This window comes from Haliotis rubra, unplaced genomic scaffold, assembly GCF_003918875.1.
Source record: "Haliotis rubra isolate DU_JTF1 unplaced genomic scaffold, ASM391887v1 Scf314, whole genome shotgun sequence".
Classification (NCBI taxonomy): Eukaryota; Metazoa; Mollusca; class Gastropoda; order Lepetellida; family Haliotidae; genus Haliotis; species Haliotis rubra.
The window spans coordinates 352,116-369,581 of record NW_025766985.1 but is presented as its reverse complement, the minus strand read 5'-3'; the positions used below and the strand labels follow the sequence as shown (position 1 = coordinate 369,581).

Here is a 17,466-nt window from a genome sequence, read left to right as displayed (position 1 = left end):
CTCAAATTTAACTGGTACATTTAAGGTGGTTCACGTTGTGACGTTATGAGTGCTGTGAATGAATGAATGTCGCATTATTTTCAGCTGAGAAATGTATTGCTTTATTCACATGTGAATACAGCTGATACTATCGTCGTAAATTAACTGTTCAAATGCTCAAATGGTGCTTGGCACTCACGTAATAGTTTGTCCTATTCATTACATGTTGTTGTTTGTTAGTATGCTAGGGAGAAGTAGCATTCTTTTTTGGGGTTGATATATGTAACGTGTAAGTGTAGTGAGGGTGGCGTAAAAGACACTTTTCTCTGTGTGTAGGTGACAGCGTGTGTGGGGAGGGCGTCTCATTTGGTTTCGTGAAGCCTACTGGTTCAAGCGATTGCACGTCAGAATACCCAGGTTCGATTCCCCACATGAGTACAATGCTTGAAGCCTATTTCTGGTGTCCCCGTCCTGATATTGCTGGAATATTGTTAACACGTGTGCACTCATCCACTCGCTCACTGTAACTAGTGTGTTCCAAGAAGTAACTGAGAACAAAAACTTTTCGTTTGCAATTCACGTTATGATATCTACCGATTAGGACAAGTTTCTAACAACACCAAGCATTAGGGCAGATCTTTTGGCTGTTCTTGGCATTTTCCAGTCTTTAACCACTCTTTCATATCTGTGTAATGCGTTGTTGTAATATTACCATGTAACTTGGCACACAGCTGACACCTCCAATCAAAGTTCGTTCTTTCTGAGTTAATGTATGCATACTTGTGCTTCTTTTGCAGAATATCACCAATAGCTGTCTCGTTTCTCTCCAAATATCTGATATAATTTGCCAAACTCTTGGGACTGTCAAAGGATGCCGTGTTGATGAAGGTTCCTTCTGGTAGAAGACGTGTATAGTCAGCGCCTCCACGAACGATGGGAATAGCTGAAGTCATGAACGTGTTGTAAAACTTTTCTGTGATATAGTCTTTACAAAGGGAATTTTCAAACGAAAGGTAAAACCTATACGTTGTGTTTAACAGGCCAAAACAATCGAAGGACCTTTCTTTGGGGCAGTCAAAACTCTTGTTATGTCTGCAGGCACCATAGATGTCAACATCAATATATTTTTGCAGTTCCTTCACATACACTTCCCTCTTTGACGGTGTACCACAGTTACTAACAAACCATGCTACTGATCTGCTTTTTCGTCTTAGAACATCACGTATATTCACAGTGCCTCCTGTATACAAGATCCTATTGTAAGGAAAGGGTATATCCGAATCCAGGCGGTACGTCAATGTCCAGTTAAAACGTCCATTCCAGTCAGAACGGAAAATCGTGTTTGAATCATAGTGAAGAGGTGCTTCCCACCCATACATAATCCACACCTGGTTCATGTTGGTGTTTGGGTGTTTTGATGAAGGCAAATTAACGCCATTGACAATCACAGCATCCGCAGATGAAATGTGTGCCTCGTTCGTACTTATTTCACACGAACGAAGGTAACAGTGGTCAAAGGACTTTACAGTCTTGTACCAAGATGGGACGTTCATCCACACAATACGTTTCCGCGTTTCGTAACCTGCTGAAGTAATGTTCACACTCCGTCTATGAAGCACGAGAGGATGCTTGAGAGACACCTCAAAGAGGGACACTTGTCTTGTCTTCAGTGTTGTTGAACTGGACGTTTGTAATGGACGCACATCTAGTAATCGAGCACTTGTCACGTAGAAAGCTACAGCAGCAAGAGATGTTGCCAGGCATGTGACGAAACATATTTTGTACTTGTAAGTCATAGTGGCCGAAGCTGAAACACAACACACTACAGTTACTCAAGAAGGTGTAAGTCAGGTAAATGCATATTAAACTTCATTTTCACATTCACTTAAATCATCTCATTGTCAAATGTCAACATCAGACACTGTCGTAATCCACTCCGATAGGACATTTCAACAGGTCAATCCTCCCTTTTGGGCAAATGAGAATGAGTGTGGTTTTACGCCACCTTTTAGCGATATTCCAGTAACATCTCGGTGTGTAAGGACACCAAAAACAGGCTTTGCACATTGCACTCATCGTACCCACGTCATCGAGCGAACGCCTTTACTACTTGGTAAGAACACCCCTTAGATTCATCAGCATCCACAGTCACTATAGAGTACTGATCCCAATTGGTAGGAAGGTGCTCGCGATTTTCTGGTCCCCATTTGAATAGCTGACATAGATTGTTATTGTCATCACTAGAAAAAGTACTGACTGACTGACTGACTGAGTTTAGTTTTACGCCGCTTTTAGCAATATTCCAGCAATATCATGGCGGGGGACACCAGAAATGGGCTTAACACATTGTGCCCATGTGGGGAATCGAACCCGGGTCTTCGGCGTGACGAGCCAACGCTTTAACCACTAGGCTACCCCACCGCCCCTCTAGAAAAAGTACTTGATTGACTTAACATAATCAATTCTAAACACTCCAAGAAATGTACTATAAATAATGTACTATAAATAATGTACTATGTAATGTACTTTACATATTTTCCGTATAAACAGTTTAATCATACTTGTACATGTTGATTTATTTGAATAAAGATGTTGTTCATCCAATCGGACTATGAATGTTAACCTATAACAACTTATACTCGGGAACCAGGCCAGATAGGGTAAGCCATGTTGAAAGTTTATCAGTTCGCTTTAGGTTATGTTTGGATAGATCAAGATTTCGGTGGTAATACTGTGTTTCCATAGGCCTTTCAGCAGCGATCTAAAGATTGAGGAACAGTGGAAAGGGAAGCTGTGTCTTGTTGTTATATATTAATCATGTCTAGTACCTTCAGTTCACTCTTGGATATTGAATATCTACTTCAGATAAAAACCTTATGGTTTTATCCCTAAATTCAAAGTGGTTATCAACATGTAGGTAAACAGAAGGTACAAAGGGTATTGATGGGATTATTTACGAAAGGTGTTTATGTAAACGATATAACGTGCCGATATGAATATCATGTTGGTATATAATTACAAATGGTATAAGTTACTTCAACAAAACTGCGTCATATGTTACGCACTGATCCTCTGTGTAATAACCTCAATCACAAATAATTGTATTTTTTCTTTCTTTTAAATTATGCATTCAAAATGCTGGACGAAACGTGCATAATGGGTCGCAAACTCCATGTGCTATGGGCCTCATTGTCAAATGTCAACATCAGACACTGTCGTAATCCACTCCGATAGGACATTTCAACAGGTCAACAATAAACAATAAAATGTCATTGTGCTTGTTAGTTTGAGTATAAATTATTCATAATACTTGTCAAATATCTTTTGTGGCGAAATATTGCGCAACTTCTTTGAATAAACCGTTCCCTTCGCCATTTGCAGATTTCTGATTTATATACCTAATTTCAGTTTTATAATTTAATATTGAAAGAGTTTGATCTTTGAGCACATGATATTATCATTCGACATTTAAATACAATGACCTCATGAAAACCTCTATCAAACACTCGCCGGCCGGCCAGCCACCCAGGTCAGTGTGACACAGTGTTCATCACGGAAGCAGACAAATATCGTCCATTGTGGCGACATCATTAACATCGTGCTATCACGTTGTTTTCATTATCAGCCAAATGACATATTTGACGCTGGAATCACATATTTGCACGTTTAGTAACTGGGAGGGTAATACATTGCTTGTTAAATTTAAATAAAAACCATCACTACCTTGAACAAGCAGTATTCATCCAGGTGTCCGCCAGCGAGATATATCCCTACATAATCACTTACTATCTTCAGCCGCTGAACCGTAGCCTTCTCTACCCGGCAGCACACCTTACACCGACAGTGTAACCCTATACTATTTGTAGACTTGCGCAATATTCTGCGCTTAAATCCACATACTATTCTCTGAAATAGGAGCCTTATTTTACTGTGAGTCAGTCGGTTCTTTTGATTTAATCAATGAATCATGAAGCAGGAATCAGACGCAGGGAAGTGTATATTGACATTACTGTTATTCTGCAGTCATAACATGCACAGTAATTTAACAGTTTTAGGTGGGATTCATAGCTTTTCCACACCATACATGTACGCCCACCACTGTTTCGTTGTCTTTGTGGCTGCTGTAGGTATATGTTAATATATAATATATTTTATGCATGATATTGACGTTAAATCTAACATTAAATCTATAAAACAAACTTAAGGTAACTAATGTTTATAGTTAGAATAGCAAACCAAACATTGCTCATTCATCTCGTTAGAATCATTTAATGAGCATCTATAGATTAAACTGGTTGTTATACATATAGGTCATACATACCTGTAGCTGGGCAAAGAAAATCAAAATATCATTAACAAATATTTATCTGCATGACATCTTTCCTTCTTCTAATTGTCGCCTCTCCTCTTCACATTAAATTTACTGGCAAAATATCTTACAGTACATCCGGGTTCCCCTCTTCTGTTTGTACAATGCTTCCTTTCCCTGAAACAAGATCAATTTGAATAGTAGCACTTGAATAAATACAAACAGTTAAATGAATGCTTATATGTCCAATAACCTCATGCACAGGATTCGTATTTAATTAATGTGTAATAAAATATATGGGGCGGTGGGGTAGCCTAGTAGTTCGCTCGTCATGCCGAAGACCCGAATAAAATGTGGGGAGCCCATTCCTGGTGTCCCCACGTTATATTGCTGTAATATTGCTAAAAGCGGTGTACAAATAAACTCACTCACTCAATACAAAATAGTCTAATGAAGAGTTGTCAATATACATTAGCACAAATTAGAAATTAATCATGGTTATATTTTTTCTTACATATCTTGAAAGGATGAAAGTACAGATACTAGAAGCTCTGATAACTTCTATTCCTGTTATTACCTACCAGAGGGAGGTGTTTGGGTAACACCAGCTACTGGAAGTGACACAGATGATAAACAAGTCACGCAATACTTTTCTGTGACAATCATCATCATTGTCACTATCATTCTCTATATCATATTAAAATGTTATTGCTCCAAACTTTTTAATTTCATGAAAGCATGTCCACTAACAGAATGCTGTTAATCGTTTTCTCACAAATAGCTGGTTGAAATGAATTTTGTAAAACAAACGTTTCTCACATTTATTCGAAACATGTTATCACTCAAATATCCAAAACGTATATATACAGGATACAATGGTAACAACATCACACTGATCGTCCTTTTTTAGCCTGAAGTGCAATCAGTAATTGGCAAACACAAAAAACATCTATCATATAATTCATGATATTACCAAGTAAAATGAGAACTTCAATTCAATTCTAAACAAGGTCCATGTAGATTTGTGTTATATAAATTGTACATGGTATTAACCCGTGAAGATCAGAGCTACATTTGATCTTCAGCAACCTATGACTATGGTAAGAGGCGACTAACGGGATCGGGTGGTCAGGCTCGCTGGCTTGGTTGACACATGTCATCGTATCCCGATTGCATAGATCGATGCGCATGTTGCTGATCACTGTATTGGCTGGTCCAGACAGATTATGGACAGACCGCCAGTATGGTTGTCTCCGAAATAAAAGCTACAGCCCAGTACCCCTACAATTAGTTAAAACAATATTTACTTGTCTGACATAATGACCTGAACTAAAGGATAGATTACAGGGTAGAGTATACAGTGTGAAATTAAGCTGCATAGAGTATACAGATGAGCAGGGAATGAGATTGTGCTGTTGTTGGTTGGGTTTTAATCATTCATTTTAAATAATTAAGATGACTTAAATGTTGAACTATTTCTTTTAGCCTCTGATGTACATAGTGAGTAGACAGATTTTGCAAATCCTAATAATATCAGTTGTAATAGTGCTGGAGATAAACTGAGATAAATAATTTGAGATGATTTGGGGTGGTATATACGAGGGGCGTTCAAAAAGTAGTCAGCCAGACTATATTCTCGATGTCCAATGTTTGAAAGGTTTCCATTTTATTTTGAAGCCATATCCAAAATTCCACATAGTTGGGATATGTGGTTAACGAGAAATCATTCATCACAACACATTGAGATACATTGTTTTATATTTCTTTAAAAAAATGCAGAAAATGAAAAACAGTGTGTCATTTGGTACCTTTTGGATAATGGTAGGCCCGAATATGTAAAATCAAGACAATATGTAAAAACTAACGCAAAACGTAAAAAATAACGCAATTCGTAAAATATTAACGCAATATGTAAAAGATGTCTTTAACGCAAAAAGTACAACACCTAACGCAAAATGTAAAAACAGTTTTTAACGTAATATGTCAAAAATAAAGGCAATATGTAAAATCCACTTTTAGGTTTGAATATTACGGGTGGCGATCGAAATCCATTTTTGTCACAAATTTGGCAAAAATTGACTTTATGTACAAAAACTAAGATATCGGAATGTTTCTTACAAAATAAACTTCATATTACATTTTTTTACAAAATTTTACCTCGTTCAGTATACATGTAAGCAGAGTCGATAAACATATAATTTCCTTGTATATAGAGATATTTTGATCGATCTTATAGTCTATTTTCGAAAGTTTTAAGGAATAATTTTATTCTTCAAACTTGTTTTCATAAATGGTATTTTGGGTTATATTCATTATGTCTTATTCAAAAAGGTTTGACCTTTCCTTCAAACTGTACATTCCGTTGCTGATAATCTGTGATTACCGAATTGGGTTTTTAAAGAAAACCACTTAATGATCCTTCATAATTTGGTTTGAAATAACATGCATGTTGTAGCAATGTTTCCAATTTTAATTCATTGTTCATGGGGGTTCGAATTAATTGCAATTGGTACTGGGCATCGAGATGGTAGCTCTGACCATTGGACTTCGGCCAAGCAACTGATCTAAGAGAGAGCGCCAATCGTTATGATTTGACTGTGTACATGAAACAACGATGGGCGGTTTAAGGGAATACTGGAATAGTTCCTACTTGCGTGCATCTTGAACCGCCATAGCTTCAAGTAAACCAACTCTCTCTCTTGCATGTTTGATGGATTCAGTTTTTTTAAACCTAAAACAACAAGTCATGTTACCCATTTACATCAATATTCCATATTACTTAAATTGCATCACATACAATAACTTTATTTCATTAAATTTGAGCGATCACCATCGGGATCCAGTCTCAAATGTCTCTGGTATTACTCGATTTCATTTGCAGCAATATTACCTGTGACTTGATTGAAGGAAATCAGATGTGATTGGAATGCAAATACCCGAATCACTGCGACGCATCTTGCATGTCCATTATACCTAAAACTGCAAGATGGATTTACCATTTCTAAATCAAAGATACTTGTGTCCTGCGACACATTTATACTTAAACAGTAATTTTCACATTTTGGAGTAATATAATATTTGTAAATACATCATCATATTTTCTCTAAAATTCATTCAAAGTGTTTCTGAAACAAATTCCCAAGTCTCTCGTAATTTCTATAGGGTGGCTCAAGCTTTTTATCAGTATTTGTAGCATTTCATTTGTGTATTTTGAGGTGAGATTAAAAAAAAATACTGCCAGGAAAATAACTAATACATTAATTCCATAAAGGAAAATATTTTGCTATTAATTCACCACTAATAGGACAAATTTGAAAACAAAACTGGTCTCTCAGCAAAAACAATGAAAAGAAAAAGAAAAAAATACAAAAACCCTATATCTGCAGAATTCCAAGTTGAACCTTGGTTACCGTACCCAATGCGGAGGGTAATTTTATGTCCCCAACTTTGCGCTACATGCGCGTTGTGGGATAAAAAAAAGGCCAAAAGGTAAAACCTCCTTGACTAGGACATAATGAATACAACACATATGACCATTTATGTAAAAATACTATGGAGAATAAAATGATTTCCTTGGATACTGTCGAATATAGATTATGATATCATGTATCGCTATACATGTATATTACACAATTATCGGCTTTACTTTGGTGTTAAACGACCCAAAAGATCAGATATCAATTAAGTCAGAAATGAGGTTAATTTCGTCAGACATATTGCAATAGCTTAGGTATTTTGAAACACAATAAAGTAAAGTTCTAAAAAAATAAATTTCAGCCGCCAAAACAATAAACAACAATAAAGCTGTATTTTACAGATTCCGTTAATCTTTTACAAATTGCGTTAAAAATTGTTTTTACATTTTGCGTTAGGTGTTTACATATTGCGTTAAAGACATTTTTGACATTTGGCGTTAATCTTTTACATATTGCGTTATATTTTACGTTTTGTGTTAAGTTTTTATATATTGCGTTAGTTTTTACATATTGTCTTGATTTTACATATTGGGGTTGTACAGGCCCTCAGATAATGTTTCTTGCATATTTTGTTTCCTGAAGCTTGTAATGCATGTATTGCATATTTTGCGGGTTTTTTGTTTTGTTTTGTTTTGGGTTTTTTGGGGGGGGTGTGGGGGTGTGGGGGTACCAAGATAAAAAAAATCACACAAAATGTGGATCGTGAGGCTGGGAGAGAAGAAAACCAATTTGCTTGAGGTTGACAGATAATATGTAGAAAAACATAACACAAAAACATATGACATGTTATGACACTATGATATTTGATGAAGTTAATGAAACCTCAAGTTCAATATTATTGAACTTTTGATAAAATATTTTTGTTATCATTCATTAAAACCATTATCTCAAACTCTTAGTTATTGCTCATTAAAATCATTCTCTTAATTTTTAAGTATTTGGCCTGGTCCATTGTATGGAATAGGTAACAGGCAGGAGATTAGCAGTGCACTGGACCATGCACATTGTTGTTATAAGCTGCAGGGGTTATGGGCTGTAGGGGTCTGGGGCCGGGGAGGTTACTAACAGTATAGCGCCAGTATTTCCCCCAAATCCTGGCTCCGCCCCAGCTAACAATACTTATTTTGTTATCATTTTTCGTTATTTTTTACAAAGGGAGACCACCTGCTGGTAGAACAGCCAGGTAATCAACAAGCGTGTACAGTGAAACTGGGGGTCATCTCAAAAGCCGTTGTCTGGTTACCACTTTGGATGTTCAATCGGAGTCAGTGTTGCCGAATGCAGAAGCCGTGAATCGGTGTCTCTGTGGTCCAAATCGGCGTCGCTGCTGTCAGAGTCTACCCTGATGATGGCTGGCTAGATTGCTGCATGGTCCAATCCACTTTGTTTCCAATAATGTCTCTCTATTTCATTCTCAACTTTCTCAACGCACTTTGGACATGTTTCCTGCGTGATGGTGTCTATTTATTGATTCTGTACACCCGAAGTTACAGGCGGTGGGGTAGCCTAATGGTTAAAGCGTTCGTTCGACTCGCCAAAGACCCGGGTTCGATCCCCCACAAGGGTACAATGTGTGAATCCCATTTCTGTTGTCCCTCGGCGTGATATTGCATTAATATTGCCAAAAGCTGCATAAAACTAGACTCACTCACACACTCCCGAAGTGTGAACGTTGTATTTTGCTGGCCAACATCCGATTTCATGATACCCCAAATTAGTTTTATTCCAGCTCTGTGATTGAGTTGACTAGACAAACGATTGATTGATATTGTGAGCATCCTGCAACTATCTTGAAGTGCAATGGCATCCAATCAACCATGCCACTTAGTCTGACCACCGATCCATTCATTCGCCTCTTAGGACAAGAGGCAGCGGGGTAGCCTAATGATTAAAGCTTCCGCTCGTCACGCTGAAGACCCGGGTTCGATTCCCCACATGGGTACAACGTGTGAAGCCCATTTCTAGTGTCCACCGCCGTGATATTGCTGGAAAATGGATAAAAGCGGCGTAAAAACAACACTCACTCACTCACTCACTTTTAGGACAATCATGGGTTTCTGGAAGCTATTCTAACCAGAAATCACCCTAGGAATTAATGATCGGTGATTGTATACACTGTGGCGAGGTGTCAGAGAATGTTGTTGTACTCTACAATCGCAGGATGACGGGCAATAGGCATGGGTATTTAATGCCTACTCGATACTTCTCAGTTGTGCTAGAACGACAAGAATTGTGTACTTGGTGCCTTCTCGGAACCGGAACTCCAATGGTATTTTTCCAAACAGTTCAGCTGATAAAAGGTGCCAGCGCAAAGTTTAAATATCTCCCACTCCTGTTAAAAGTCGACAGAACACATTTTATCCTTTTAAACTCACCAAGGGAGGCTTATGGACACAGTATTTTAAAAAGTAATTATTGTTTTCTTTTTGGATGATACGCTTAAAACATATACTATTAAGATGACTAAAAGTGCAGGGACCTCATTCAAAAATAACAAAACAGGATTATAGAACTAAGATGTCAACTTGCATAGGATAACAGTCCTTTAACCTCAGCAACGGTATTATACTGATCTACAACAAAGCCAAACTATTCCCATACCAGGCAAAACATAATACAAGAATGTTGACATCAGTGATGTGGAAGGTGCATGACCTACTGCATGACGTACTGCATGGCGTACTGCATATTGCCATACCAGGAGTAGTTATATAATGATGGTTCTAGACCACTTCCTCTTATAGGCTTATTTCTACGTATACCGCTCCCAGCGCCTAGTATAAAATAGTGATTTTCGAGCAGAGACATCATTCGATGTACAGCCGAGCTTGCCAGCCTAGACTCTCATCTCATTTTCGCTAGGGCTACCCATTTTTTCAGCAACTACTGACTAGACCTCGACATGCCTTTATTGGGGGTCTCGGAAACTCCCAACGCATATCCATGGAGGCAGGATCCGACAAAGCTTCCCTGATGTTTCTCTCACGAATCGCACAACAGTTATCCGCTGCTCCCGAACGATTAATGGTCGATCGAAACTGGATATCCGACTATCAGCAAGACTTGTTGGGTGAGAACACACTGGCTCAGGTGGAAAAACTCGCCCCAAACTTGATGAACAAAACCAATTACGTCGTGCACTATCGCAACCTGCAACCTGGGTATGCAAGGTGAGATCCGAAAGGCGAAAGGGGTCAAGAAATACGTGTTGAAACAACACAAAAAGCAAGCCTTTTTAAAACAAGCTGTGTTCAAGAATAAAACGTTCAAACACCCCATGAACGTGTTGAGAAGTGACAAACACAACATCTATGTAAACACCCTGAATAAAACCTCCTTGTCACCCATGGATACCAAACAGTGGATCACCGTCGACGGCGTCATGACTTACGCGTACGGACACACGCGCATAAACCACTGATTAGACCTCGACGAGTTGGGAGTTTACGAGACCCCCAATAAAGGAAACTCCACTCGGCATGTCGAGGTCTAGTCAGTAGTTGCTGAAAAAATGGGTAGCTCTAGCGAAAATGAGATGAGAGTCTAGGCTGGCAAGCTCGGCTGTACATCGAATGATGTCTCTGCTCGAAAATCACTATTTTATACTAGGTGTAGAATGTTGACATCAGTGATGTGGAAGGTGCATGACCTACTGCATGGCGTACTGCATATTCCCATACCAGGCCAAAAATAATACAAGAATGTTGACATCAGTGATGCGCAAGGTGCATGACGTACTGCATGACGTACTGCATGGCGTACTGCATATTCCCATACCAGGCGAAATATAATACAAGAATGATGACATCAGCGATGCGGAAGGTGCATGGCGTACTGCATGGCGTACGGCATGTCATACTGCATGGCGTACTGCACATTCCCATACAAGGCGCAACGTAATAAAAGAATGATGACATCAGTGATGTGGAAAGTGCATGACGTACTGCATGGCGCACTGCATGACGTACTGCATGACGTACTGCATATTCCCATACCAGGCGAAGCATAACACAAGGACGTTGATATCAGTGATGCCCAAGTTGCATGGCGTACTGCATGACGTACTGCATATTCCCATATAGGCGAAACAACACAAGAACGTTGACATCAGTGATGCGTAAGGTGCATGACGTATTGCATGACGTACTGCGTGGCGTACTGCATGGCGTACTACATGGCCCCGCTACCAGCTGTACAGGAACTCACCAAATGTGTAGCCGTTTCCAAGACAAAACACTACCAAGGCACTTCCTAGAACTGTCACAGCCCCAAGGATAGGTACCCTGCAGCAGATCAAGCGAGACATGGTTTGATGCTCAGCAGTTTCACAACTGCGAATACTCCTTGAAGGTGGATACAGAAACGGAGGTGTTATTAGTCCAAATAATTGTATTCCCTGGAGACAACAGTAGGTGTTTTCTGGGCACATTCTGTCACCAGATATCGTACGTACTTGAATAATGGTATCCTTTAAGACTGTCTGACCTTTATCTGTGTCCCTGTATAACAGCCTCAGTACATTAACCCCAGAACACTAGCCAAAATGCAATAGCCTCGTTAAGTAAGCCCCAGTATCTTGGCTGGAGTGCACTAGCCTCATTAAGTAAACCCCAGTATCTTGGCCCAAGTGCACTAGCCTCATAAGGTAAGCCCCAGTATCTTGGCCCAAGTGCAATAGCCTCATTAAGTAGGCCCCAGTATCTTGGCTGAAGTGCACTAGCCTCGTTAACTAAGCCCCAGTATCTTGGCCCAAGGACACTAGCGTCACTAGGCACGCCCCACTACACTAGTCCAAGTGCACTAACCTAACTAAATAGACCCCTTTACTCTGGTCCAATTACACTCGCCCCTTCTAGTTAAGCCCGACTACATTAGTCCAAATGCACTAACCTTATAAGTACACCCGAGTACACAAGTGCAAATGCATTAATCCCACTAAACCCAAGTAAATTAGCCTAACTACTCTAATCCCGCTAGCGAAAGTACTCAAGGAAATAGAAATGAAATGTTTTTTGGCTTTCATTTTATCAAATTAAAGCAAAGCAACATTATGTTTTTAAACATTCAATAATCACCCTTTTCTCCAATGTTTACTCTTTGGTATTTTGGTATACTCTTTCTTGGTAATTCGTCCGAGAAAGATAAGGTTACAGGAGATAAAAAAGTGCAAAAATTACACTTTAAAAATTAGTTTTCCAATTGAAGCTATAGTATGCAAATACGGCGTCTTCTCCATATGTCTGCTAATATTATATTTTCTGTACTAATAATATATTTAATATATACTCTCCTAAAAAAGAAACGCATCATGAAAATAGCAATTTCATGTAGCAATGAATTAAAACGTGATTCATTTTACAAAAGGTTTTGCTCTGTTTATGAGTCCCATGGTGTTTATGTTTTGAAACATCACAACAAAACGCACCATCCATAAAATACCTGTATTAGCAGCATGATTTTCAATTTCGGCGTGTAGTGTCACAGAATACACAATTCACATGCAATACACGTGAAAGTTGGGGGTCAGATAGTCTCAATGATGGGTATAACAGGTTGATCGCTGTCTGTCGATTATTCACTGTATATGGAATATTGTTGAACGCAAAATGCCACGTCTAAGTGAGGCCAACCGTCATATCGCCATTGGTTTGCTTGAAGCTGGCCAGTCTCAACGTGCAGTTGCCCGACGCATGAATGTTCACCAAAGCACCATTTCACGGCTCTGGGAGAGATATCGCCGGCAGAATGCGGTAGCAGATGCCCCTCGTAGTGGGCCACCTCGAGCGACCACTGCGGCGCAGGATAGCTACATCCGGGTACATCACCTGCGTCATCGAACAGTTACGGCGACCAGTACCGCTCGACAAATACCCGGATTAAAGAGGCTTTCTGCACAGACCGTCAGGAACAGGTTGAGAGAGGCTGGTTTACGTGCCAGAAGACCTTATTTTGGCCCTGTGCTTCGACAACAACATCGTCGACATCGAGTTCAATGGTGCACCAACGTTCAGGCCTGAAACCTACCGAATTGGTGTAGAATCTGGTTCAGTGATGACTCACGATTTCTATTGGAACGACGCGATGGAAGAATGCGGGTGTACAGACGTCGACATGAACGTTTCGCCGACGCTTGCGATCCCCAGGTGGACAGATTCGGCCGGGGAAGTGTTATGATGTGGGGAGCGATCACCTGCCGTAGTAGGAGTGATTTGGTGATGATCCAGGGCAACCTGACAGCTCAACGGTACTGGACGAAATCCTACGCCCACACCTCCTTCCAATCATTGATCGCCAGAGGGAGTTGTTTCAACAGGACAATGCCAGGCCCCACACAGCACGTCACAACAGAGACTTCCTCCAGAACCACAGCATCAATGTGCTCTCCTGGCCCTCAAGATCACCGGACTTAAACCCGATCGAACATCTGTGGGATTCCCTGGACAGACGAGTGCGACGCCGTAACCCTCAGCCCCAGACACTTCAGCAACTCGCTCAGGCACTACAGGCAGAGTGGGCTGCGATTGGGCTACACGAGATTCTGAGACTTATTCGTTCGATGCCGAGGCGATGCCGTGCAGTTCTGGCTGTGTGTGTGAGAGAGAGAGAGAGAGAGAGAGAGAGAGAGAGAGAGAGAGAGAGAGAGAGAGAGAGAGAGAGAGAGAGAGAGAGAGAGAGAGAGAGAGAGAGAGAGAGAGAGAGAGAGAGAGAGAGAGAGAGAGAGAGAGAGACAGAGAGAGAGAGAGAGAAAGACAGACAGACAGAGGGAGAGAGGGAGAGGGAGAGAGACAGACAGAGAGAGTCAGACAGACAGACAGAGAGTGAGTGAGAAAGAGACAGAGAGAGAGACAGAGACAGACAGACAGACAGACAGACAGAGGGAGAGAGTGTGAGGGAGAGAGACACACACACAGAGAGAGAGACAGACAGACAGAAAGAGAGTGAGAGAGAGAGAGGGAGAGAGAGAGAGGGAGAGTTATCGCCAAAAAATGAAAATTGAACGCCAATGAAACTCAAACCAACAATTAAAGCCACGGTTTGATACGACCCCTAAATGACAATGCACGTGCAAATACATCAACAGTGAGCACTGCAGGCAGTTGTTGTCATCCATCTCTGATTGTGACGTCAGTTATTATCTGTTTCTTAAAATCAGTTAAATATACAAATTTATTACATTTTACCTGTAAAAGATGATGTGGTAAAGATAATGAAAGGCCTGTTTGGGACTAACGAAGGTATTTTGATATTTGTTTGAGTTGCACATTTCCATTAAGAGATAAAGAAGTAAAAGCCAAACACAATTTTATTTCTATTTTCGTGAGTACTTTAAGCCTCGATAGATGAACCTTGTTCCAGCAGACAAGTCTACTGGTGACCTGTGATCGATATACCCTCTCATGGTTACAATGTGAAAGGCCCGTTTCTGGTGTACCAGGAGGTGATGTGTTGTAATATTGGTTCATGAACCCGTGGAGATCCGGGTTACAATTGGTCCTCGGCAGCCCGTGCTTACCTTAAGAGGTGTTATAAGGTTAAAAATGCATTTCCTAAACAAGACAAGTATAACAAACCCATTACTGGGAATTGCGGTTATTTCGTGATAGACTGGATGCTATCACTGCTTGGTAATTAATCAAGAACATAATAACTGGGAGTAACAGAATTCAAAAGACTCTGAAAGTATTTACTTTAAGGTGAATCACAGTTTACAGTACGACAGGTACGACATGAGACCATGAAATGATGTAACTTTAAACCAATCAGAAATACTGTATCGGGACATGTGACAAGGGCGGAGCTGGCTCGAACACCTCAAAAAGTTAGTTGTTAGGCCCGGTCTTCCGATCCCTCACTCCTTGACTTAGCATCACTCAACAGATCAAGCGAGTGGAGAGCTACTGTCTCCCCTGACAATGTGGAACGGCTATAATTAGAAGGTAGCTGTTGTAGGGTTTACTGACATCCAATCGGCAGTAACGACAGAGACGACTAACGGGATCGCGTGGTTGTTGACAGATGTCATGGCATCCCAAATGCGTAGGTCGATGTTCATGCTGTAGAGGGGCGGTGGGGTAGCCTAGTGGTTAAAGCGTTGGCTCGTCACGCCGAAGACCCGGGTTCGATTCCCCACATGGGCACAATGTGTTAAGCCCATTTCTGGTGTCCCCCGCCGTGATATTGCTGGAATATTGCTAAAAGCGGCGTAAAACCAAACTCAGTCAGTCAGTCATGCTGTAGATCACGGGATTGTTTGGTCCATACTCGATTATTTACAGAACTAAACTAAACTCACTCACTCACTAATAAGTCTGGACTGGCACAAGCCGACACATACACACGCATGCACGTCGTAATATGAGCGAAATATTCTTAAAGGTCACATGCAACGTAAAACACAACTTTGCAGATTCTGATACCTTTCGGTATGGACTTACCGAAACAAAGCGTCAAAAATGCAAATTCAACTTATAAAGTTGAAAAATAACGCGATGAAAAAAACCGCGCGAAATCGGAGTTCAAACGTTTCACTAATTTTCCCCAGACTTTTCTGGGGAATACGGGTTTCAACAGCTTGGCTGCGCTCATAGCACATGCGCAGTGAAATAGGTTCGCGCAACTTGGAAGCGGGCTGTCTGGTGAATACTCGGTGAAGGCTTGTGAAGGTGTGAGCTATTTTCATAATGTTTTGTTGATATCTCGCAGGCGCGAGCTTTTTATATGTTATGACAGTAAATAAACTGTTTATATAATTTCATTTGTCTATTTCACCACACGTTCTTCTTACCGAGTCACTTTCTCAGTTCGATACTTAAATGCAATGCATTATTTAGCGTTGACACAATTTCTAACTGTGATATAGATATGTCGCTGTCACAGACAAAACTCAATGTCTTGTTTTATTGACACCTGTGTGTCTGCCTGCCTGTCGGCTAATGACAATATTCAATACACAACTGCGATCACTGACCACATGCAATTTGAACTTAACACCAATCAGGCTATACACCATAAACAAAACGCATTGATTTATGGCCCGAGTTCGGTCTTTGTCACATTATGTAATTACACAGACAGGCAGGTGTGATACTTGAACACATGACATGTTATGATGTCTGTTGATTGCAAAATGTTATACACAAAAAATGAGCATGTATTTACAAAACCCAACATCTCTATATATACACACACAGTGAACCGTGAAGGCGGCATCTGCTAATGAACCAGCCGTTACACTTGAGTGCACACCCACCCGCTCTGACTGGGTTCGGTATCCCGGCTGCTTCGTTTCTTGGGAGGTAAACCCAAGTGCAAAATATTGCACTTTTGATTTGCGATTATACGCTTATAATTTTGTTTATTTGTTTTTTCATAATCAGCAATGCATATTATATGTAATGAAAAAGTTATAATTGTGTTTTAATTATGTTTGATTTTTTGGTTGCATGTGACCTTTAAGTTAGATCCCATTTCATCTCACTTCACCTCAAATGACACTTTAAATCTCCAATGAGGAATATGTGTATTGTATTCATTATCTGATAAATTTGCAACATTAAAAACATTCTTCAAACATAGCATCACATAATTATCGCATGAACATCAGCGTGATTAACATGATTAAGCCAGGACATTTGAAACACAGTACAAATGGAATTAAATTACGCAGAAAGGAAGCATATTGAATTTCGTACATGTAGGTGT

At 40.2% G+C, this 17,466-nt stretch overlaps 1 protein-coding gene across 1 annotated transcript; it reads right to left on the bottom strand.

Moving 5' to 3' along the window:
• Window positions 1-547: 547 nt before the first annotated feature.
• LOC124283392 (glycoprotein 3-alpha-L-fucosyltransferase A-like) lies at window positions 548-3,892 on the bottom strand. The gene is made up of 2 exons (XM_046719443.1): window positions 3,703-3,892; window positions 548-1,786 (listed from the first exon to the last, which is right to left on the bottom strand). Exon 2 carries the CDS (start codon window positions 1,773-1,775, stop codon window positions 606-608), a length of 1,170 nt encoding a protein of 389 aa, XP_046575399.1. The 5' UTR covers window positions 1,776-1,786; window positions 3,703-3,892; the 3' UTR covers window positions 548-605.
• Window positions 3,893-17,466: the final 13,574 nt, after the last annotated feature.

Excerpts from the sequence above, each read along its gene's own strand:
- LOC124283392 (XM_046719443.1), bottom strand. The coding sequence starts at position 1,775 with ATGACTTACAAGTACAAAATATGTTTCGTCACATGCCTGGCAACATCT.